Below are 23925 nucleotides of genomic sequence, written 5' to 3'. Positions count from 1 at the left end.
AAGCACCGTTCCCCGGCCCGGGGCGGGCGCGAGCCGCGCAGAGGCTGCTGGGAGCGGCGGACCCCGCCCCCCGACCAGTGCGGCGCGCGGCGGGGCGGTGTCCGCCATCTTGCATCGGTGTGTGCTGCCGGTGCGGAGCGCTCCGGAGCGGCGAGCTCGCGTTTGCACGGCGCCGGGCGCCGGGCGTGTCCGCCGCGATGGGTAAGGAGGGAAAGGCTCTGAGAGCCGGTGGGTAGGGGCAGCAGAGGCTGCACCGCTTGGGGTGGACGGGGCGCCCGGTGCAGGCCGGTCTGCCGCTGGCTCCGGCGGCACTGCCCGCATGGCAGCTCGGTCGGGGCTGGGACGGGGTGTCCGGTTCCTCAGGTAAGAGGGCTCTGCCGTCCTCCCCCTTCCCTGCCTTGCTGCTGGCGGAGGGGGCCTTCCTCCCCTTCTGCTGGGGACGTGATGAAGAGTGTCGCTCCTCGCTGTGTGCAGCCGAGCTGGCTGGGTGGGTGGGTGAGTGTCCGGCCTGTCGGGCTGACAGGTCAGTCGGTCCTGGCGGTCTCGGGCTGGGCCGGTGCGAAGCCTGTGGGCAGCGTCCGGCCGGAGAGGGGGCGGAGGGACAGCGAACCGCCGTGTTTAGTGAGCCTTCGGTAGACAAGGAGGGGGAAAAAAAAAAAAGTAGTATGATAGGTGTTAGACTATGCACAACAAGTGGGTGCAGTGCAGGATGTGGTGGGTGGAGGGATTTAATGTTAAAGCGGGTGTAGTTTTGTAGCACAGAAGTGCAGGCTTGCTTGGATCTAGATGCAGACGGTGTGAAGCTAGGGACTGCCAGTCTTCTTGTCCTTATGATGTCTATATTCAAAGCCTTGTGGTGGGATGGAAGCTATACATTTCTCAATTTTTCTTTTCAAACCAGTTTCGATGGGACCTTCCTTCCAGTTGGCCCTTTAACTTTTCAGAGAGGTGATGACTGGGTTACTTTGAACGTGCATTTCTCTTGTTCAGTCCATTTCTCGGCCTGACAGTTTCACTGGCACAACTAAACTAGCAAGGCATGAATGATTAAGCAAGGGATGGTGTTCTAAGACTAGATAATCCAGTGGCATTGTTGGGAAAATAAAGTTACATGACTGTTGCTAGAAATTTGCCTTAGACAGTGGCACACTTAGCCTTGTTGTGCAGAGATGTCGGTAGTTTACTTAGGCTCTTGTGAAGCAGATACTTGGGTGAAATAGGCTGCCAAGTCCTTGCGGTGGTGCCTTGATGTCAGCCTAAGTTCTGCAGTCTGTTTTCCTCTCATGGCTTGTGTCATGGTCCTTGGTACTGCTGATAAAAAAAAAACCAAACAAAACCCCAAAACAAATTGTCTCAGCATGGAGATTGCCAGAGAATTGTGCATAGCTCAAGAGCTGTAGTTTACATGTTTTCTCCTTGTAGAATTCCAGAGGAGTGATAGTTTGTGTAGAGTCTTGTTTTTATGAGTTGTTTCTCAGATGAAGGCTTCAGTTCTAGCTTTATAAAAAGGCACCGTGCTGTTAACAACCTTTTCCACTCCGTTTGATCGTGCTGGTGACAGAATCGTGAACTATCACTTTTATCTTTCCACAGCTGATACGCCTGAAATGACAGCCAGATTCTAATCTACTAGATCCATTAAAAGAACTGGTAATTGGAGTGAGACAATAATTTTTTTAGTTTAAATGAAAAAGAGTATGCTTGTCTGTGTACTACTGACCTTTAAATTACTTTCCTGCACACAGTTTAGAAGGAAAAGCATAGCCCTTAGTTTCTGTTATGTCTGTGAGATAGTGAAAGTAAAGAAACAATGCCATAAAGTATTAAATGAACCAGTAATTACTGCAGATTTTCTTCTTCGGTTTGTGTTTATTTGTAGTACATTCAGTGTCATCTTTATGAGAGGAGGAAGGAAATTTTTTTGCTTGCTTGCTGACAGAATCAAAATTTAGCAGCATAATGTCTTTTTAGCAGCTTTTTGGTTTTCAATTGGCTTGTAAGATGCCAGTTTATTTTTACATTAGCCTGTGCCCTTTAATGCTGTATCTGATTCTTGAGATGAACTGTAGTTTAATCTGCAGTTTGCAAATGCCTATCTAGGCATAAGTTTTCTGTGATTTCTGCATTAAAGATTTTTGTTGATGAACTCGATATTGCAAACAGATGCAGGAATATATAGCGGCTGCTGTAGATATTTTCATTGTCCAAGAGATGGCAGGTGTGACCTTTTGGAGCAACTTTGTATTTTTTCAACAGACAACATGGCAAGCCCAGGTAAAGATAACTTCAGAATGAAAAGCTACAAGAATAATGCACTTAATCCCCAAGAAATGCGCAGGAGAAGAGAGGAGGAAGGAATCCAGCTTCGGAAACAGAAAAGAGAAGAGCAGGTAAGCATCTTGGGGAGCTGTTCACTGTTCAGTGCCTGTGGAGCTATATTCAGGGGTCTGAAAGGACTTGAGCAGACTCATCCTCTGGAGTGGAATCCAGGAGTGCCAGGTTGAATGTCTGTTTTGTTTGTATTTGTGGAAAGCACCAGGCACCTCTCAGTAGAATAATAAAAAGATGAATAGAAGCCCTTTTAAGTTACTAGGGCACACAGAGGAGAGAGCTGTGACTTTTAACATCAGTCCATAGTCTAGGTTTATGCATGTGAGACTAGACTGAAACAACAGTCATATTTCCAGTAAGAATTTGAAACCTTGCATTCTCTGCTAGAGCTGGGGTCAAATTTGGTGTGTGAAGGGAGAGGATTATTTTCATCTTTGATACTATGCTTCAAATTGCCTAAGAGGTCTTCTACACCAACTTAATAAAGTGGCTACCAGTTAGTGTCTCTGAACTATTATACAAACATTTGTTCTCATTGAATTTTTAGTGATCAGAGTACATGGAACATTGTATTGTCTAATAGTTTGTCATAGTTCCTCCTCACAGAATGTTTTGTAGTTTCTTGCCAGGAAGGTAAGGAAGGTAGTTTGTTTTTCTGTTTGGTCTAAAGTGGATGGCTGTCTCCCACAACCTGGAGAGTGTCCCAGGCTCTGATCTGCAGTCTGCTATGAGGTGGAATGTTTACGCTTCTACTGGGAAAGTGGTGCATGGAAAAATAATTTCAATTATTTGGGCCAGAGGGGTAAGAGTCAGAAGTGGTGTGGTACTGGAGCACTTATCTCTGAATGGGTAATGCATTGCAGTTCCTGCCGAAAGTTTTGTTTACGTATTTTGTAGTAAATGCTCCCTAGATAAATTATGAAAAGATGAAAATAATGGGTGTTTCCCCTCCCATGCTGATTGTTGTAACCACGAGACTACTGTTATGGTCTGCTTGATCTTAGTTTGTTGGACTGGTATTGTTCAGCTCTTCCTGACCTGAGAATGAGTTTATGCAGGGAGATGAGACTGCTTGTGCTCCAGAAGAAATTGTGACTGGTAGAAAGACCAAGCAAGTTTATACTTTTCAACCAAGAACTTCTGTGTCCTTGTTGAGCGTTGAGAAAGAATGGCTGGTCTTCCAAAAGTGGAATATTGTTTCTTGTTCTTTTGTGGGTTTAAATGGAATTAAGCCGAATTTGCACTTAGTATTCTGTAGTTGCATTGTGTCCAGAATCACACCCAACCCATAAGTGCATCAAACAGGGGAGAGAATACTTGGTTTAGGCTCCTGTTGAAATAGAACTGGATGTAAACATGGAGTTGTTCTGCAGTTTTGGACATGTAGAACAGCAGAAACCTAGGTCTGTAGACACCTAGAGGGACGAAATGTCAGGATTTGTAGGTGGTTTCATTATTATGCTTACAGGTAAAATCTTAGTCAATGGGCTGAGAGCCTATAATTTCTTTCTAAAGGTAGAAATATAAATATTCTTAAATTTGTTGGTTACACTTGTTGTAAGTGTAGTACTGGAATAAAGATAAAAATTTAGGTTTGGTTTCTAGAAGAGAGCAGGTCAATGTGAATGTTTGGCTTATATGCCAGCAAATGAAGAGGCACTCATTGCATATATTTTATTAAATACTATAGTGCTGGTATGTATTCTGAGCATAGGCAGTGTGTGCAGCTAATTATAAAGCAATTTTTGGACATAGCGAATGTTTAATGTTGCATGGTTCAGAAGTTCACCTTGAAGCTACACTATTTTTTTCTCTTCCATATGAAAATTATGTTTCTAGTTTAATCTTTCCTCAGCTGGGCATAAAGTACAGGTGCTGCTTAGTAGTCTTCTGTAGAAGGGAGGAATGCAGTGTGCTGAAACACAAACATTGTCTCTGTGTTGGTGATTTTAGCCTATAAACTAAGAAAGGGGAAAGTAGCTTGTAGAATACTATTTCTTGTTTAAAATGCATGGTAATTATAAGGGATAAAAGACTAAAAGCAAAAAGATCTGTATCTTCTTTTTCTTGTGGAAAAAATTATGGATCTTTATAACTAGTAAGAATCTATTCTGAATGTCTATTTGAAGCGTTGCTGTGCAGTTTCTCAAAATACAGATATGATAATTTTTCTCCTTTATGTTATCTAAACTTTTGTATAAAATTTCCCTTGCGTGGGTGAATAGGTAAAATTATTTGACTGGTATTGGTGAAAGCATTTCTTCAAGTGTATGTCATCTGTACCCACACTTTGGTTACTCCTAACATCTCCCAAAATGTCCCCTTTGTTCAGCTGTTTAAACGCAGAAATGTGTCTCTCCCGGGAAACGAAGAATCCATGGTGGAAAGCCCAATTCAGGATCCCGATGTCAGCTCTACTGTTCCAATTCCAGAGGTAAATACTTCAGAGTGTGTTTAGAATGTTATCTATTAATGTGCATAGTAGTACACTATAAGAAATCTTCCTTGCATTTTTAGGAAGAAGTTATTACTGTAGATATGGTACAGATGATTTTTTCAGATGATCCTGATCAGCAACTCACAGCAACTCAGAAATTCAGAAAATTGCTCTCTAAAGGTAGGTAAACATTGCCTGTTTTTTCTAGTTGCTTCCTTCTGTGTTATTATGAATTATACTTAGAGTCAGTTAACATTTACTTACGTTTTATTTTGAAATACATCTTGCAGAAATTTGTAGTTCTGTTTATAAACTGTGCCGAATCTCTTCTGACCTAATGGCTAAATACAGAAATCTTCATTAGTTCAATGTTAAGTCTTTTGAAGTAAAAAACAAGGATGTTTTTGATTGAGGTGTCCAGGACAGTAACTAACTGCGCACTAACATACTTAGAATAGTTGTTGCAGTGATTCAGCTTCTCGCTCCCATTCTTTCCTCAAGGGGAAGAAAAATTGCATGGCTGGCAAAGAAGAGTTGTAACTTGTTTTTGTTGGGGCTGTAAAACATGCAATCTTAAGGTGATGCTGGTATGTTTACAGCATGATAGGTAAGGGTATGCTTGGTCTTTTAAAATAGCATCCAGTAACCATAATTGCTCTGCCACCAACCTGAGCTGTTGGTGGAAGAAACAGTGTTTTGTGATGTTACTAACATGCAAATGGTAATAGTATGTGTTACTGTTATTATATGTAGCAGGGTGTTTACTACATTGTACCACTTCATAGAGAAGATCCTGCAAGTGAAAAGTTCGTAACTCCTTTTGGAAAGAAAAGGATTGAATGAAATTATAAGATCTACAAATCATATTCATGGTTTTTGTCATATTGAAAAAGGAATTTATTTGGTCTTTTAACACAAATATGTTTGTTTTTATTCCCTAGAGCCTAATCCACCTATAGATGAAGTCATTCAAAAACCGGGAGTAGTACAGAGATTTGTGAAATTTCTAGAGAGGAGTGAAAATTACACTCTACAAGTGAGTTCAGCTTGTACTGATTGGGGTTTTCAAATGGGATTAGAAACCATCCAAAAGAGCTTTGGAAGGCACATGTTGTTTTGTTTGATGGGGGTTTTGAGTAACCAAATATAATTATTTTTCACCACTGAATGAACATATTCATACTGAATATGTTTTCATTACTGCTGCTAAAAATGTGACTTGACTTTGTGAATTCCATAGTAGTCTTTAGGGTCATGTATTCAGCTGGACAAAAACTTGGGTGTTGAAAGCAAAAGGTGTTCAAGAGGATTTACAGAGTGGTATATCGAGATTATCAGCAACGATGTGTGAGCCGAATCTGTCTTACTAAGTATTGAAATACAGGAAACTGACAGCCTTGTTTGAAATCCTTTTAGAAAATCTTTGAGAAAATATCTAATTAATGGTAGGAGTAAATAATTCTGTCTACTCCTCTGTGGGAATAGCACTTAGGCCTTGTGGACATTTGTTCTAGAAGAATTAACTTAATATTGAGTAAACAAAAGGTATCTGTACTGGTTAATAGTGACTCAAAATCTTTCTTAATTCTGTAAGCCAAAACCTAAAAATAATGTAGTTACTGGAAGTTCTTACTAAATAGAGATTTTGTCAATGCCAGGTTTTTTATTGTGTAGAGTACTATAACTGCATGTCAATGGAAAGGAAAAAAACTTGGAAAATGAATCTCTGAAACTCCTATGTCAAACTTCATGTCATGATATTAAGTTTTATTGCTGAGTGGTTTAACATGGCTATGTTTGTGTTCGTCAACAGTTTGAAGCAGCTTGGGCTTTGACAAACATAGCGTCTGGAACTTTCTTACACACCAAAGTTGTAATTGAAACTGGAGCTGTTCCCATTTTTATTAAGTTGCTTAGTTCAGAACATGAAGATGTACAGGAGCAGGTAACTGTCTTCTTGAGGGGTTTTATAACTACTTAAAATTCAGTTATGAGTGTCTCTTTTGGGGTGTGTGGGGTTACAAAGGCTTTGACCCCCATTTGCCTACAAGCTAGTTGATCTGCCTGCAGGAAGATAAAAATTTACTGTCACAATTTTTTACCATTGTGGATTTTTTTCTATTCTGTAATATTTGCTGTAAAACGTATAGAATATCTGTAAAAGTTGATTTGCAAGTGTGTATAAATTCACTTGGATGCTTTCCTTTTTAAGGCAGTATGGGCTCTTGGGAACATTGCTGGTGATAATGCAGAATGCAGAGACTTTGTTTTGAACTGTGGAATATTGCCACCTCTCTTAGAGTAAGTATTGTAAATTAATACTATAATATATTGTATGTGTATAGATAAATAAAAACTTCAGCTTAGAATTTACTTGAAAAGAATGTAAGTTTTTTGTCTAAATTGAGAATCATAACAATATAATAAGCAATTTAATGTTTTGGTTTACATGAGCTTCATGCATATCTTTAATTAAGTAGTTCACGACTGGAAGTTTTTCTATGTTTGCAAAAGGAGGGAAGTGTTACTTCACAGGTATGAAGTTTCTGTATTGTGCCAACTCTGTGTTGTCAGATTTCTGAATGTATGGGGTGCAAGACATAATTTGATTCCCTCTTGTACGTTTCCATCTGCCTAGGCAATGGGCTGTTTTCTCCATTTTTATTCAGTATCTCCAAGCTCTAGTCTTCCTATTTATCTATTTGCTTGCTGAGATGAGCTGACAGAGTAGTTCTTACATGAGCTGTGTTCCACAAGAAGATTTATCTTCACTAGGAATATCATTCCAGCATTTACTATGTGCTTACCATTGTATTTTTATCACAGGGAAAAATTTGCACAAGACAAATGTTACTCAGTTTATTACCACTTAAAGTAATAAAATGAAACCTTTGTAAAATAGCTTAAAATAGTAGGGGAGAACATGATTATCTTCACCAAGGGCTTAAAGAATTAACATTTTAGACATTTTGTTATGTACCTGATTTTTCAGGTGTTGAATCTTTCATGTTCTATTTGGCAAAAGCAGAAGTAATGTGTTAATTTTTTTACAAGAACTTCCAGGTTTCGACTTTTTATGGAAGTTTTTTATTATTATTAATTGCATTTTCTGAATGAAAACATCGAAGTTCATTCCATGCAGGGTTGCATCTCCTAGCCCCTCCTAAAGACCCTCAGAAAGGTTTAGTTGAATGATTTTTCATATAAGCAGTTGCTTGCTTTATATGCATGTACTTGATTTGGGAATGAGACCTCCCAAAATTATGCAAAATAATCTCAGATTCAGTTGATTTTAATAAAATAGTTGCAGCATGTAAGATATGAAGATAAATAAATTTAAACTAGTGATCAATAATAGAATTTCTCTTCCTTATGTGATGGTCCTTTGTTAACAATAGCCAGAAAATTAACTAAATTTTAATAAAAAATTACTTTTTTCTTATTGTTGTCTCTCACAGATTGTTAACAAATTCAAATCGTCTTACAACAACTAGAAATGCAGTCTGGGCACTCTCAAATCTTTGTAGAGGAAAGAACCCACCTCCAGACTTCAGTAAGGTATAATAAAGTAGAAATCAGAAAGCTAAAGAATATCTATGTTTGTAATATTTTATAACAGAATCTTTGAATCTGAATACAGACATACTTTTTATGTTTTTAATGTCATCACACAGTCTTGCCCATCTGTTGTATCTGTGAAAAATCATCTACTTTGGCACTGATCAGCAGTAAAATCATATCACTTAAAAACTTGAGGCTATAATCTGGTGCAAATAGTCATACACTGGTGTGAAGTGATGGACAGATTATACATTCAGCACTAAACCATGTGGGACTGTATTTTCTCCAGAACTGTTGTAGAGAATGTGAGTTATAGTTGAAGCTTCCTCAATTTTTTTTTTTGTTCTATGATTGTGAGTGCATGCTGCATGAATAAAATTTTGAGTTTCCTGCTGTCAGATGCAGTTAAATCAGACTATGATGTCAGAGAGAGCCTACATGCTCTCCCTTTTTTTTTCTTCTCTCTAGTATGTGGCTGTAAAGACTATAGAGACTAGTAGGAGTTTTAGCTTCTTTTCATTATGAAATTAATTTTTGATAAGGCTAATGACTTTTAAAAAGATTAACACTGGATATTCTGGTAGAAGAGACTGAGTTTAAACTATCGTTAAAATTAATCTGAAGAGAGTTTTACCTCATGAGTTAGTAATTACTAACTAGTAGTTATTGCTGCTTAATTATTCTTCAAGAAATATTAAAAAAAAGGGGGGGATTTCTGATATCTGTTAATTGATCATCTCACAATGATTCTACCTAACCTATATCCTTTACTAGTGTTTTGTTCTGGTAGTGAAAAAACAAGATTTTTTGCTGTTTGAATACAAAGCCTCACAGGAGAAGGATGCCGTGTAGGCAGCTGCTAATAAGACTAAGTCCTCTGCTTTTTGCCCTTTGCAATAGCAGCAGTTGGACACATAATAGAGACTGAATTTGCATAACCCATGTAAGGTAAAGAATCAAGTTCTACGAAGAATATGAAAGTCCCAGGCTGTACAGCAGACACCTGTCAGGTTCCAAATGATGCTAAGATGGTCTAGTTCATTTGGCTCTGTGCAGAAGTTACAGAGATGAAGGCCAGAGGGTACAGTGGCAGTGAGAACTGAAATGAGACATTGTTTCTTTCACTGGTTCAGTGAATGTTGGGTGCTGCGTGAGTTACTCTAGGTTGGTTATTACAAATAACTGCCAGTATTCCTGCAAAGCCAGCAAAACAAAAAAAAATAAACCCCAAACTTTTGTTACTTAGAGATTTTGCTCCCTCAATGATTAAAAAAGCATCAGCAATTCCTGTAAAAGCAGATGGTTTTTTATTTAAGCTAAACAATTATATACTTAATGCAGTATCTCTCAATCAATAGGTTGTGAATCAGAATTTATCCAATTTGCTGGTTTGAATTGGATATCTGGTTTAATCAGGAAGTGTTCCACCTGGGTCCTCATTCATTAATGACCTTATGTACCTGAGCAGTAAATAGTTTTGCACATTTATGCCTTTGCAGAGTGTTCTCTGAAACTTGAAAAGTATGGAACACCTAATTTCATGCAATATTTTTCTTTAACCTAGGTTGCTCCTTGCTTAAATGTTTTATCAAGACTGTTGTTTAGCAGTGACCCGGATGTATTAGCAGATGCTTGCTGGGCCCTCTCTTACCTTTCAGATGGTCCCAATGATAAAATTCAGGCTGTTATTGATTCTGGAGTCTGTCGAAGATTGGTAGAGCTGCTTATGTAAGTCTTCTTCTCACCAAATAAATATCTTATAGTACTGTTAATGTTAAAATTAAGCTATGTTTTCTCACCTGATGTCTTAATTTACTTTTATGAAAAGTGATGAACATGAATTCAGTCTGAAGTCTTTTAAGCTGCTTGCTAGCTTGCTCAGCTCCTGCAATTATTCCTGACATTGACAGTGAAAAAAGTTTTCTCCCAAGTATTTCCTTAAATTCCTTAAAATTTAATGTAGGAATTTATATACATGAAGAAGTAGGAGGGCAAAGACTGGCGACCAATGTTGAATTGCAAATTAATTTTTTTTAATTTCACTGTTGTACTTTCCTTTCTAGGACATATAATTGCTTTACAGACAGTTCTTAGACTCAATGAAGTCCAGAGGCTGGTTAGAGCCATTTTTAAACTGTTCCAGTTTGTTTGGGTTGGTTTATTATTTTCCTGGAAAGGGAGACTAAATCCCTGTGTTCACGTGGGACTGCAGAGTAGATCTGGGATAGTAGTTCCCAGCACAGATAGCTCAGCACACTTCCCCATGAAAAGCTCGTTTCAATAGCTATCAGGACAGGGAAGAGTGCTTTCTCTTCCATAGAAGCTCTAGGACAACTGTAATTTCCTTCCCACACACATCAGGCAGCTGAATATGGACTTCATGTGCTGGCTTCTAGGATTATTGACTCACAAAAGGGGTAATTTTGCTTACAAAACATACTAAACTTTAGTATACACCTCATAACAGCCCCTCTGTTTCTGTGGCTACTGAATGACACATGTTCCAGTATCGTATTTAATAATACTTGAGCTGGGTGAAATGGATCTGCTGAGCAGATTGCTCTGAGTTGTGTTGTTCCATAGAGGTGCTCAGTCTTTGAATCAGCAATTCAGTTGTGGGGTTGTAGTAGTCAAATTTGGCTAAACAGGGGAAGTGCAATTAGTGTTTTTGATAACTAAATACTTAGCATCTGAAGTAAACCCTTGTTTGCTGAAAATGCAAAATTATTGTTTTAACACTTGGTAATATCAAGCAATATAATATTTCTCTCCAGGCATAATGATTACAAGGTGGTATCCCCTGCATTAAGAGCTGTTGGAAATATTGTTACTGGGGATGATATCCAAACACAGGTAAGACTAGTTGATTTGAGAAAAATTATTTGGCAAGACAGAATTTTGTGAAAACTTTAACAAAATACATGTCCAGTACAGGTATCTGCATATGTCACTGAAAGAGGCTTTCTAGAAACCTGTATTGTTGAATTGACAGTTTAGGCTCCTATTTTAACCATCAAGTTAGTGCAAGAATGAACATTTTTTTACAGCATTGTATGTAGTGGATTGCTTTGTTTCTGTATGGTACTTTGACTGTTGCTTTTTTTGGTTTTTAGATTTTTTTCCCTTCCTTTCAGGGGGCTCAGTTACTTATTATGGTTCCCCTTCTTCAAATCTTAAAGGCAGTCAAGGTTTTCACTTCTAAGCCATGCTTATGCTTAATTTGTCCTTGGGTTTGTATGTGATAGTCTTACTGATGTAATTTATTCTAAAGATCTATTTTATTAATTTTAGGCAATGGCATTGATTTTGAAGTAATGCAGGAAATAGGAAGACAGGTCCTACTTTAAAAATAATTCTCTCTAAAAGGCTGACAGTACTCCAGTAAACAGAACATAAGGAAAAATGTTACCTGCATAATTTGTGAGCGCTAGAGAAAAGGATTTTGCTAAGGAATTAAATGAAAAACCTTATCTCTTAAAAAATTAACAAATAACTATACAAATGAGGTGTGCAGTTGTCAATCATTTTGTCTTGCTCATATTTTAGCCTTAAGCAGCCTTACTTAGTTTTGCTATTGTCAGTCTTTTGGTCTGAACTTAATTGAAGGTAGATTCCCTCAAATTGCTGGATTGTCTGATCACACAATACAGCATTAAACACTTTAATTTTGCAGGGTATGGCACTTCGTGTAATATAAATGTGTTGCAAAGATCTTTTGAAGTCCTCTGTAAAATGCTTTTATATTTATATATATATATATATATATATATATGCATATTGCACAAGGCTGTATATAGTACAACCCAGTTTTCGCTTTTTAATTTATTTTAGGTGATTCTAAACTGCTCTGCATTACCATGTCTCTTGCACTTGCTTAGTAGTCCCAAGGAATCCATCAGAAAAGAAGCATGCTGGACTGTTTCTAATATAACTGCAGGAAACAGAGCTCAGATTCAGGTAAAGCCTGGAAATTTGTTACTTGGTTGGTTTTGTTTTCATTTTACTACTTTACTTGATTTTCCTTCACAAGATGTAAATGGATACTGCACTGGCTCTCTATTATTTGTTTTAGTCCTAACTGTCTGTAATTTTACCTAACCTAAATGGTTTCTTCTAAACTTTGAGATATTTTTAAAATAGAAATAGCTGTCACAATTTCAACTACAAATTTGTCCAGTGAAAAGTGAACTAGTTTATAAATGGTGAATATTTTGCTTGGATGACAGCTTGACATGATGTCATCAACACTGAGTTGTATTGTTGTGGAAACTACTGCATCCTGGATTTTGTTCCAGGTGACTGGAGCTATCTGAAAGAAGGTTCTGATCAATAAAAATGAGAATCCTGAATCAGAACACGTATTCCAAAATTATTTTTTCCCCTTCTGCTTCAATCAGAGACGAAGATGTTACTTCCTGATGTAACTTAAAACATGTAATAAAGTCTCCAATTACAGACATAGTCTCTCAATGGAGTCCACAGGACCTCAGTAAAATGGAAAATTTTGTTCCGAGGCTTGATCTTCAGTTCAAAAACTCAGGATGTGTTGTATGATTTTTAAATGGGCCAATCCAGTAAGCTGGGCTCTGCCCACCAGAAACAGAGAAATAAAAAACCAAGGTTTTCTGATGGCCACTGCAGTGCAATGTTGGAATAGTTCTGAATTTCACTTTAGCATTTTTGGTATGTATCATCTAAACAAAATATTCTTTGCTTTAATATCAGCAGGCATCACTAATTCTTGTAGTTAAAGCTATAAGCATTCTGAAATCTTTATAATGGTTGTAAAATGTTACAATTTCATCTATTAGTCTGTTATAGATGCAAATATTTTTCCAATATTGATTGAAATCCTTCAAAAAGCTGAATTTCGCACCAGAAAAGAAGCAGCATGGGCCATAACTAATGCAACGTCAGGAGGAACCCCTGAACAGATCAGGTAAGTTTGTGTGTTACTGTTTTCTCTGCCTAAGGATCTTCTACAGGGCATTTGGATTTCTGCATTTGAATCTTGGCAGATTCAAGTCAAGCAACAAAATCCTGAACATAGCCTCATTTCCTTGAAACTCTGTACAGAGGCTAAGTGTAGAAATTCAGAAAAATCAAAGTACATGCAACAAACTTAATAAATAATTTGTACTTTTTTCAGGGATGTTGCACCTAAAGCTTTCACAGGCTTATCTTCTGCAGCTGATATTACATTGTCAAATACAATTGAACAGCTGATGAACAGTTTGTGTTTGAAAATGGAAAACTGGGGGGGTTCTTTAGAAAACTTGTACAGTGGGATTGTATATTTGGGGACAGACTTCAGGGATTTTAGTGCTTTCTTCATGTGTTTTAACTTCACTATCACCATTATTTGAAAGCAGATACCTAAACTTGCTCAGAACTGAGTTTGATTAAACTTTTACTATCAGTAGCTATTTATATGCTACAAAGATAGAATTGCTAGAATAAAATACTCTAGTTTCTCTGAATACTGTAGAATAATGATCACTTTGAATCAGTAGCTGATAATTTGATTTAAAAGTTACTGTATTATTTGAAAGCCAGAACTGAAAGTGATGTGATAACTTTTCCAGCATATTTGGGAGATTGGTTGCAAGAAGTATGTTCTTATTTATAATATAACTAATCCTGATTTTCTTAAACCACTTAGTGTTATCAGAGGGATAACAGAGATAACAAAGGAAATTGTCTTGTTTTTTTGAATTTCTTTTAATTGCTTGTGTAATGTAACATTTCAAAATCTAACATTTTAAAAGTAAATTTTAATTCAGGATCTTCAAATAGTAGATGTGCATATAATACCATAACAATGGCTCTTCATCAAAAATACATTTATATTATTGGTGTAATGAAGTTTTAGTCCTCCTAATGTCCTTAGGGTACTACTGCCTAACAGCAGGATAGTTTTAAACCACTGAATTAGACTGTATTTAGGCAAATGTTGCTGTCATAATTTTACTTACATGCTAGAAGCAGTGACACAGGTTGACTTGGGAAAGTTCATACACAATTTTTTTTCAAAATTGTGAAAAAGAGTGGGATACTCAGCATCCCAGTATTTTTGTCTTTGTATTTACAGTTACATCCTTTTCTTTATAGTAGGTGATGCTAAAATCTTAATGGACTGCTAGTGTGAACTGTGTTAGCACAGAACAGTGCTCAGTGTTCTTACATATATCTAATGTGTTTACTTGATATTTTTACCACTAGGAAATTTCAACGGCCTGAGAAAAGAACTTCCTGATAAATTTTTTTCTTTTATATTCAATTAAACCCCGCTGAAGATTGTAGTAAAAAGAATTTTAGAAGACTACAGATTTCACACTTCTATTAGGAATACACATGTTCATTTTGTTTTATTAAGAAAAATTGTAATATTTATTTCATTTTGGGCTATATTTCTCTTTGTATTGTTGCATGTTTTAGAAATTCTGTTGTTACAGCCCCCTTTTTTAGCAAAAGTAAGTATTAATAGCAGTAGACTGGTATGTCAGAATAAATGTTCTGGATTATCAGTTCTTTTCCCCTTCCTCTGTTTTGTTTCTGTTATAAAGGTATTTGGTAGCACTAGGTTGTACCAAGCCTCTTTGTGACCTCCTGACTGTAATGGATTCAAAAATAGTACAGGTGGCTTTAAATGGACTTGAAAATATTCTGCGTCTTGGAGAACAAGAGTCAAAGCAAAATGGAATCGGCGTTAATCCTTACTGTGCCCTAATAGAGGAAGCCTATGGTAAGAATACACTTCTTGTAAAACCACATACCTGAACTTCCTTATTCCAGGCTGTAAAAACAAAACCACTGTGAGTCATTTTGAAATTTGCTGGTAAGTTTTAATACAAGAATTATTCCAAGCAGAAGTAAACATAAAGTATCACAAAGTAAGTAATGTAACATTTAGGGGAAAGTGGTTAAATGCAGAAAATATCTGGGTGTTTGTCTGCGGTCAGTTTAAATGTCCCTCTAGAGAAGCATTCTCAGAAGGGTTTAACCCAGGTGTCCCAGTCTATTGGAACCATGCTTTTATCAGCCATTCCTAAATACAGTTTTTAATACATAGTCCTGCCTGCTACAGTTTCATTACCAACAGGGATGTAAGATAAGGGTTTATTTAATTGATACTAAAGTTGGATTACTTTTTAATATAGTAAATATCAGTAACAGCAAAATGAACTTCAGGTCATAAAACACTTACTTTACTTTTGCAAGTATTTTGTTTAGTATCTTATAAAAGTTTTTGAACTAAACCTCTATATAAAGGCATTCTAATTTGTGGAATCTCATGACTGGATTCTTTTACAATTGGCTTATAATGAAACTGGTATTCTTTTTGGAGAATTGCCTTTTTTATAGCTCTGACAAAACAAAATTGTCAGACATTTGAATTTCAGAAACTGCTAGTAACTAATAGAACTGTAGTTCTAACTGACCACATTGTATCTGACTAGGTGGTACTAACTTTTCTGTAAAGCAGTCTTTACATCTGAATTCCTTGTTACAGAGTTCACTTTTTTAAATCAAATGCATGCTTGAAGAACCTAGCAATTTAATGCATAAGAGGAGTAAGTACTGAAGACTTTAATGGAATTTATTGTATTACAGATTTTCTGTCCATTCATAATTTTAAATATTGACTCTCTAGGTTCTCTTCTTTTCTTTAGCACTTAAGCATAGGCTGCTGAAGCTGTAGAGTATAAGTTCAAGTAAGGAAAACAGCTGATTATATCACCATCACTGCTTTGGCCTCTGCAGTCACCAGAAGGGTTCATTTGAGCTCTTTCTAATCCAACCTAAGTGGAAACTACATTACCTTAAAAAGTTAAACAGAAATTTTATATTAACCTAACTGACTGCCTAGCCCTACCTCTGCTCCTTTGGCTGAATTATGTCCTCTACTTGCAAAATTATAAGCTTTCCAAAAGGTAGTATCTTTAAATCTTACAATTAAATTAAAAAAAAAAAATACCAGACTGTGCCTAGTACGGCTCCATGAGTGGAGATAGAATTTAGAGTTTGGGAAGACTTAAGAGTAGAAGAAGAGAAATTGGGATATTAGTTTAATTGAAATGCTTCTAGCTTAGTTTTAAAATGAGTTTGGACAGCAGAAAATGAAGACTAGAAATACATGGGTTAGGAAATTAAGAACCCGTGATATCAAATTAATTGAGGCGACTTGATGTTGCATCTTTTGTCTTAAGAAGTACTGTTATACTTTAAACTGTTTCCATTTGAATTCATCATTTATATAAACAACTATATTTTTGAAAATTTTCTATTTTGAATTTAGGACTTGATAAAATTGAATTTCTTCAGAGGCATGAAAACCAAGAGATCTACCAAAAGGCTTTTGAACTCATAGAACATTATTTTGGTGTCGAAGAAGAGGACTCTAGTATTGCACCTCAGGTGGATGAAAGTCAGCAGCAGTTTGTGTTTCAACAGCAGGAGGCTCCAATGGAGGGGTTTCAGCTCTAAACTACTGAAGTGAATATAAGCATAAAATTTAAACACTTGTATGGTTTGGGTTTTCTTTTTCTCAGAGGTCTTTTCTTTATGGCCAAAGTTAGAGGAAAAGCTGAATATGTTTTACAGAAATAGATGAAGAAACAGCTCATGCACTTTTATATATTGTGTTACAGACAACTGTTCTGTGTTTTGTATTTGTGTTCTTCATTATCTCTTATGTACAGAAAAAAAACTGTGAGTAATCATGTCTAAAAGCATTAAATGTGATTTAACAAGAACTGTTTAGCTAAGACTTGGTAGGATTTTAGGTAGTAGTTCTGAATTTTTCATGTAGTCTCAAACTTCATATCAGCAATACAGTTACTGACAGTTGAATTTTTGGCAGTAGGCTTGACTTGCCCAGTCTCTATCAAATCTACCTCTTGTATTGAAGCAGAAACATTGCTTCAGAACTAAGGCATGAAATAAAGATGAGCTTGTAAGAAGCTGAATTGGAATGTGAAAAATATTTATTTAAATTGTGAAACTTTTATGCATTACTTACTTTACAACACACTGTTGGAATTTATTTATAAAATGTATTTAAAGACATAATAGATATACATATATAATGCTAATTACCTAATAGAATATTGAATATATGAAAAAGTTCTTCCTGAATTATGTGGGAAGAGGACTATTTCACAGGTTTTCAAATTGGAATCAGCAGAGACCTTGCTGGTCATTAGATGTTGGCTCTGTAATGAAAGCTGCTAAATGGCATTACAAGTCAGCCACAACTGCAGTACTTTGCAGTGGAAGCAGCCGCTGCAGTTACCACAAGAAAGCTGCAATTAGGACTGACAGAAGGGTGCACCAATCACCAAGCTGATGTTTTACAGCTGTCTTCTGTCAAGATGTGGTAACACCACTTTAGTTTGAGAAACATTGCAATGTTTGCCTTTTAGTACAATAGCTTCTTTAAAATTTAGACAGTCAGTGTTGTTTTTTGACCAAGTATGCTACTGCCACTTGAATTGTTCCTTAGGTTAATGAATTTGGTTTGCTTTTGGTAAGACAATAGAAATACTGCAGTGAAATATGAATAGTGAATCACACCAGTTGAAGGAAAAGTTTGTTGTACTGTAAATAGCATTAAGTATGTGGACACCAAAACTAACTAGAAGTTACTGTCATCTAAATATTTAGGTTCTACAATATACAGTGTTTGCTGTTAAACACTAAAAGATACAGAATTATAATATTTACGTTAACAGTTTTGAGTACAGAAAAATGTATGCTCTGCTTTGACTTGCCTATAAGTAGTGTTTCTGGTGTATTAGTAGTATATCTCATTTGGAGAAATTAATACTTTGGATTAACTCTGAAGTATTGCTATTTTTTATTACCTGTAATTAATATATTAACATCAAATTCCTGGGTTAAGTGAAATCTGTGACATATGAGAGCATTTCATGCTTCATAAAAGGCTGCAATTCTAACTTCAAAACACTTACCCATGGCACTGTGCTTGTCACTAAATAATATTTTAATGCACTGAAAAATACAGGTTAAAGATGGTATCATTTACAGTACCATTTTATATTTAGAATTTTTTTTACATGCAAGTTAAGATTCTAAGATGTTTCACTTTGATGTTACAGCAATATATTCTATATTGTAATTGAATGTGGGACTTGAAGTGGATTTTCTAAATTAATGGTCAGTTTTGACTAAGATATAACTGCGAGGGAAGCAACCTCCCTTAGAAGTCTTTTTAGTGGAAAATAGAAGTGTAAGAAGTGTATATAGGAGTGCTGTTACTTTATGAACTCTGAATAATGAGATATTTTAGCAAATGACACTTTAAACCTAGATTTGTACAGCATACAACAGTTTTGAATAGTGTGATAATATTGAATACAGCTGCCAAATTTTCATATAATGTTAGGTAATTGTACTTACGCCCTTTTTACTCTTATAGTTTTAGGTTTTCATATACCGACCCTCATTCTTTCCCATGATCTCCCCACTGCCCATCTATCAAAGAACAGGGTAACAATCATGGAAATCTACCAAGGTTACTAGCAAATGCTGAATTTCAGTGTTCTAGTGTAAGAGAAATATTCAGGTAACAGGGTATTCCTTTGTTTCTAACAACCTTGTTTTGATAACAACCAGCTGTGCCTCCTTTTTATTTGGACAACCCTGTAAAACTACATTTATAAGCCTCTCTTATTTAAACCAAATCTCAATTATGAAAATCTTAATTGAAAGACTTGAAAATTAAGAAAAGAGGGGAGATTTAAAGTGTTATATTTGTTTTGAAAGAATGTCTTCAGTTGTGTGGATATATTATTCTATCTTGTGGACGGTTAGTGACTGCACTTTACACATTTAGACAAACTATATTTCATGCCTCAGTTAAATGGAACAGTTTGAAAGGGAACTAAAATTGATGGACTTAGGATGATGAAAGTCTTTATTTAAACTCAACATTTGGTTTACCCTGATAGTGTTAAAAAATAATAATGAAAATTGTTTAAAGGATGGTCTCTCCTATTTTATCACTGGGTTTATGTCATGCTTTGTTAGAAGCACATAAATGAACAAAATAAAACCAGAGATTATGACTTAAGGTCAGCTCTGGTGTACTCATTTACAGGTAGGAGCATGATTATGATGATGCCTAAAGAGATGAAACTAGTATGGAGAGAGAAACAAAACTGTGATATGAAAATCTCTTTAAGTTTGGCATTTTATATGCAATCTGAAGTGCCCCATCAAAGTCTTTTTAAAAATACAAGGGTTTGGGTTTAATTAAAAGGGTACCATTTGTTCTGCTTAAATACTAACTAACTAATCTATGCAACTATGCAGAGCATAAGATTTTTTTTATTAGTTCCCTACTCTTGTTACACTGAATCATATCTAATTTTTTCATCATTGCACTTTTGTCTGAGGATTGGTTCATACAGCTTTTTAATTTTCTAGTATTTGCTTTACACACTGTTCGTAGCAGCAATCAGAAAATAGTAATAATGTTGGCACAGAAATGTTTGCTGTAGAGCAAGTTTGCAACTGGAAACTATTTATTGTTGGGCCTGTCTTTAAAAATATAGTAAAGATGCACTATTGTCTTTCCTTCATGGTTAATTCTCAGTAGGTTTGAATTTATTAAATTGTACAGCTGAGAATTTTTGTAATAAGTCTGCAAATTGATACGTGGACTTAAACTGTGACCTCAAGATTTCACTGAAATCTGGAATGAAAAATTCTAGTTACTTATGGCACAATGTCTTACATGTATAATGTGGGAAATCTAAATTATCTGTATTAACTTCAGACAGTAATAGTGCATCTTTAAGTCCAGGCCAAAGGCCCATTACTGTAACAGAACACATACAAGTAGTATGCAATATTATGGAATGTTAAATCTCCAAATACCATACAGAAACCAATAAAACCTATTTTACAGATGTTTACTGTATTTATTTAATGATTCAGTAAGTGTTGCTGCTTAAAGCTAAAAATGCAAATACCATTTTGAATACAGCATTGATGCCAATGAGTTCCAAGTGGCAATTCGTGCACTGAAAAACTGTGCACTGTCACCAGACAGAAAACTTCTTGGGTGTAAAAATGTTGTGATTATCTAAGCAAAGGTACCTGACATTCTTAGGAAACTACCTCATCCCCTTTAAAACTAATTACTGCTTTTAATAATATGCAGAACATTCTAAATAGCTTTAATTATATGCAACAAGTATCCTGAATATCTTCCTAATGAAAGAGCCATTCCCATTCTTTTTGTGATGCTGTAGCTGCCCTTACTGGCTCTAGGGTGTGCATACTACAGTTGTCCATTTAGGGGTCAAACTCACTAATTGCTCTCAGCAGCAGTTAATTTTGCTCTTCCAAGGACATTCAGCATTTCAGACGAAGTTACTTGGTCTTTGCCTCCGCGGCCAGCGCAGCCTCCTCCCGCCACTTGGCCTTCTTTGCCAAGTTCAGGCTCGTTAAGGACTCGTGACGTGCAGCAGCCTGAGGAAGTAACAGCGTATGAGTAAGGGTGCACCCAGGGAAAGCTGCCCAGCCTCAGGAATGGGCAACAGCCGCTTAGGGGTGGTGGGGGTGACAGAGACTACATTAGCTAAAGCTTGGGCAGCTCTCAGCTGCTGCTCTTGGTTTTCACAGAATTCCATTATTTTCAAGTACGCTACATGGTCATACCTCACCTTCTTAGCTGAAGCAATCACAGCAAAGCAGGCAATAATTGAGAGCCCAATCATGATGTAACAGGCTTTCACTCGAGCTTTGTTTCTTGCTTTGTCTAGCATCTCTGGCCTGCAATTAAAGTAGTTGAATTGAGTCATTAAAAAAGGCAAAGTATCTCTTCAAAGCGTTGCAGACATAACATCACAATTAAAAAGTAAATATAGAATTAGCTTCTGAAACAAGCATCTTCAGCTTGCTGCGGTTAGTTATGTATCAGCAATTTTCTGATCCTAATCCATTTGCCATGGAAAAGCAACATTTAGTGGATTTAGACTATTTTGGAGTTTAAGCTGGGAATAAATTGCTCAGGCAATAAATATTTGCATTTCAATGCCTGGGGTTTCTGGCTACACTAGAAATCATACCTTAAACTCTAAACATAGTGAAAATTGAGTGGGGTTATCTGTTTAAAACAGATGGAGATGTATATGTCATGTCAGACGGAGTAAAAGCAAGTTGCTTTTATTCAAAGTTAGCTTCAGAAATCAATTACTGCTTTATCTAACCTGTTCAGATGCTGTTCTGTAGGCTAAGGACTTTACATCCTTGGATTGTTGATTAAAGCAGAGTTTGTAGTACTATGAGTTTTAAGAGATTTTAGCTCTTTATTAAAGCAGCAGCCTGTCAGAAAGTGGGCAGCTGATGTCAGCCACCTCGCTATTTCAGGAAGGCACACCTAAACAAGGACAATCTACAGGATTGTTTTTGCTGGTCATCAAAGGCAACAATAGTGAAAACTGCTGTCCTCTGTTTGGCAGTAATCGGTGCAAAGGAGGCATTTTACATCCCAGCAATCTGCTTTGGTATAGCTCCCATTTCCACCCTCCTCTCTTCTGAGCCAGCAGCGTGGCCCTGGGAACCAGCAGTACAGGAAATCATGAAAATTGTCCCAAAACATTCAGCGAAGTTTTTCCAAGTGAAACATTATACTTGGGAGTACAGTTTTTAATATATTCATAATAATACTGGCTGTGCCCCAATTCATAATTCATAATTCATCATGGAAATGCTTTTTAAATATATATAGATAGATATTTGTAAGATATAAGTATGTGTTTTATACATATGTATAAACTCAGAATTATATGTGTAAAAAGAATAATTGCATAAAGAATTGATTTTGTGTTGTATGTAAACTTGGAGTAATGCTCTCTTTCCTTCAAAAAACCTTTAGATTTACTTTAAAGAGTAATGTGGTGGGATCGGGCAGAGCTGGGGATTTGACAGTGCCCATGAAAGCCTGCACCAAGGCTGAGGACTGCAATGCTTTTTGCTCTGAGGTTTGTTGTGGTGGAAGAGGAGAGGTCCCATGGGTGGCAGTGCTGAACCAGCCCCTCCTTGCCAGCGCACACAGGAGGAGCACATTGAGCACACTCTGTTTCTTGCAGTGGCTAACAATACCTGCAGTTCTAAGGAGCTGCTTCTGGTTTGTACAATGATAAGAATCGTCTTCAAAACAAACTGCACATCAGACTGGCACGTAGGATCATTAATCCAATAACCCATTTGTGGCAACAAAAGCTAAACCGTAAATGTTATTAGTCTGATGTATTAGCCTAATTATATTTCACAGTGCACTAATTGAAACTCCTCTGAGGCAGATTTTCACTTTCTCCCTGCTTTCTGCATCTGCTTTAAGGAAAACAGACAATGTTCTTCCCTAATTGCGTATTAGGGTCTTTGCTATTCAGTCCTTAATCAAGACTCCAGGCAAACCTCTGCTGAAGTGAGCAACAGCTGGGGTTTAAAAAAAAAAACAAAAACAAAGAAACCACAACAGCCTTGAAAAAACCCTGCAGATTTGTTTCATAGCACAAACAATCTTCAGCAGTTAGGTTGTGTTCACAGGTAGCAACACTTTGCAGTTCTTCGTTTGACGAATTAAAACAGTGCCACAGTTCACCCTCAATTACTAACAATCAACTACTTCTAGTATATAGTATATTACTATTTACAGTACAGTATAGTGTGGTATAGTCTTACAGTTCTAAAAATACTTTGCTTACCCAGAAAGCACAGTGGTGACACTCACCTGCCAGGCCAGAAAGGAGTGATTTTTGTGCATGTGTCTGTATGACTGACAAATGCCATGTCTTTATAAACATCTCCTGACAACCTAAATAGCATTTACAGCTCCTGAGACGTCTGAACCTTCCTGTAGAGGAAGATGGTGAAACTAACAGCACAAGATAGGCTAAACTGTCCAGAAAGCCACTGTCCAGCTCAGCAAACTCCAATGAAACTGTCAGGAACCAGCAAAAATAGGCAGAGGATGTACCTGTTTCTTTACACAGCTCTGCACACTGTTTATTCTCAATGTATGATCCAAGGCAGGGACATACTGTGATGATAAAAAGTAGTGTCCTGGAGAGATGTCTAACACGCTATCTAACATCCTAAGAAAAGGGAGCCTTAAACATTAGAGGGGTTTCAGGTGTTTAGCATCTGACTCCCTTAGGCTTTGCTAATTTTCATCAAGTCAGAGAACTGCAGAGTCTGTGTGGTTTGGGTGGGAAGGGACCTTCAAAGATCATCTAGTCCAGTGGGTCAGCAGGAATAGGAGACTAAGGCTATGTCAAGTGCTCAGTTTTCCTTGATGAGGGCTTCTTCTCTCATTACTTCCTTCCCTATTTTTCCTCAAATTCTATAATAAAAAATAATTTATTGTATGTAGTCATTCAGTGACAGCTCCCTTAGAACAGTTAATGCGAACTATAAACAAAACATATTGTTTACCAATAACATCCTTCTCTGATTGCACGTTAGGACTAAGCAAAACAAACAAGCCAGTACATAAATGTAACCAAGGTTGTCTACTCAGATGGATCCGTTCTCAATCCCAGGCTCTAGGGACTCCAGCA

General features: G+C 36.8%; 1 protein-coding gene across 1 annotated transcript; it reads left to right on the top strand.

Moving 5' to 3' along the window:
* The first annotated feature begins 88 nt into the window (after positions 1–88).
* KPNA5 (karyopherin subunit alpha 5) lies at positions 89–20265 on the top strand. Its single transcript, XM_030944950.1, has 14 exons — positions 89–201; positions 2257–2390; positions 4664–4765; positions 4849–4948; positions 5710–5804; positions 6582–6713; positions 6981–7069; positions 8227–8326; positions 9894–10057; positions 11104–11182; positions 12161–12286; positions 13141–13268; positions 14896–15074; positions 16629–20265. Exons 1-14 carry the CDS (start codon positions 198–200, stop codon positions 16814–16816), a joined length of 1620 nt encoding a protein of 539 aa, XP_030800810.1. The 5' UTR covers positions 89–197; the 3' UTR covers positions 16817–20265.
* The last annotated feature ends 3660 nt before the right edge of the window (positions 20266–23925 follow it).

This window comes from Camarhynchus parvulus, chromosome 3 (genome assembly GCF_901933205.1).
Source record: "Camarhynchus parvulus chromosome 3, STF_HiC, whole genome shotgun sequence".
Lineage (NCBI taxonomy): Eukaryota > Metazoa > Chordata > Aves > Passeriformes > Thraupidae > Camarhynchus > Camarhynchus parvulus.
The sequence above is the reverse complement of the archived record's forward strand: the minus strand, read 5'-3'. Positions and strand labels throughout refer to the sequence as shown.

Coding starts and splice junctions, on each gene's coding strand:
- KPNA5 (XM_030944950.1), top strand. Junction 7,070..8,226: donor ATATTGCCACCTCTCTTAGA/GTAAGTATTGTA, acceptor TGTCTCTCACAG/ATTGTTAACAAATTCAAATC. Junction 13,269..14,895: donor GGAACCCCTGAACAGATCAG/GTAAGTTTGTGT, acceptor TCTGTTATAAAG/GTATTTGGTAGCACTAGGTT.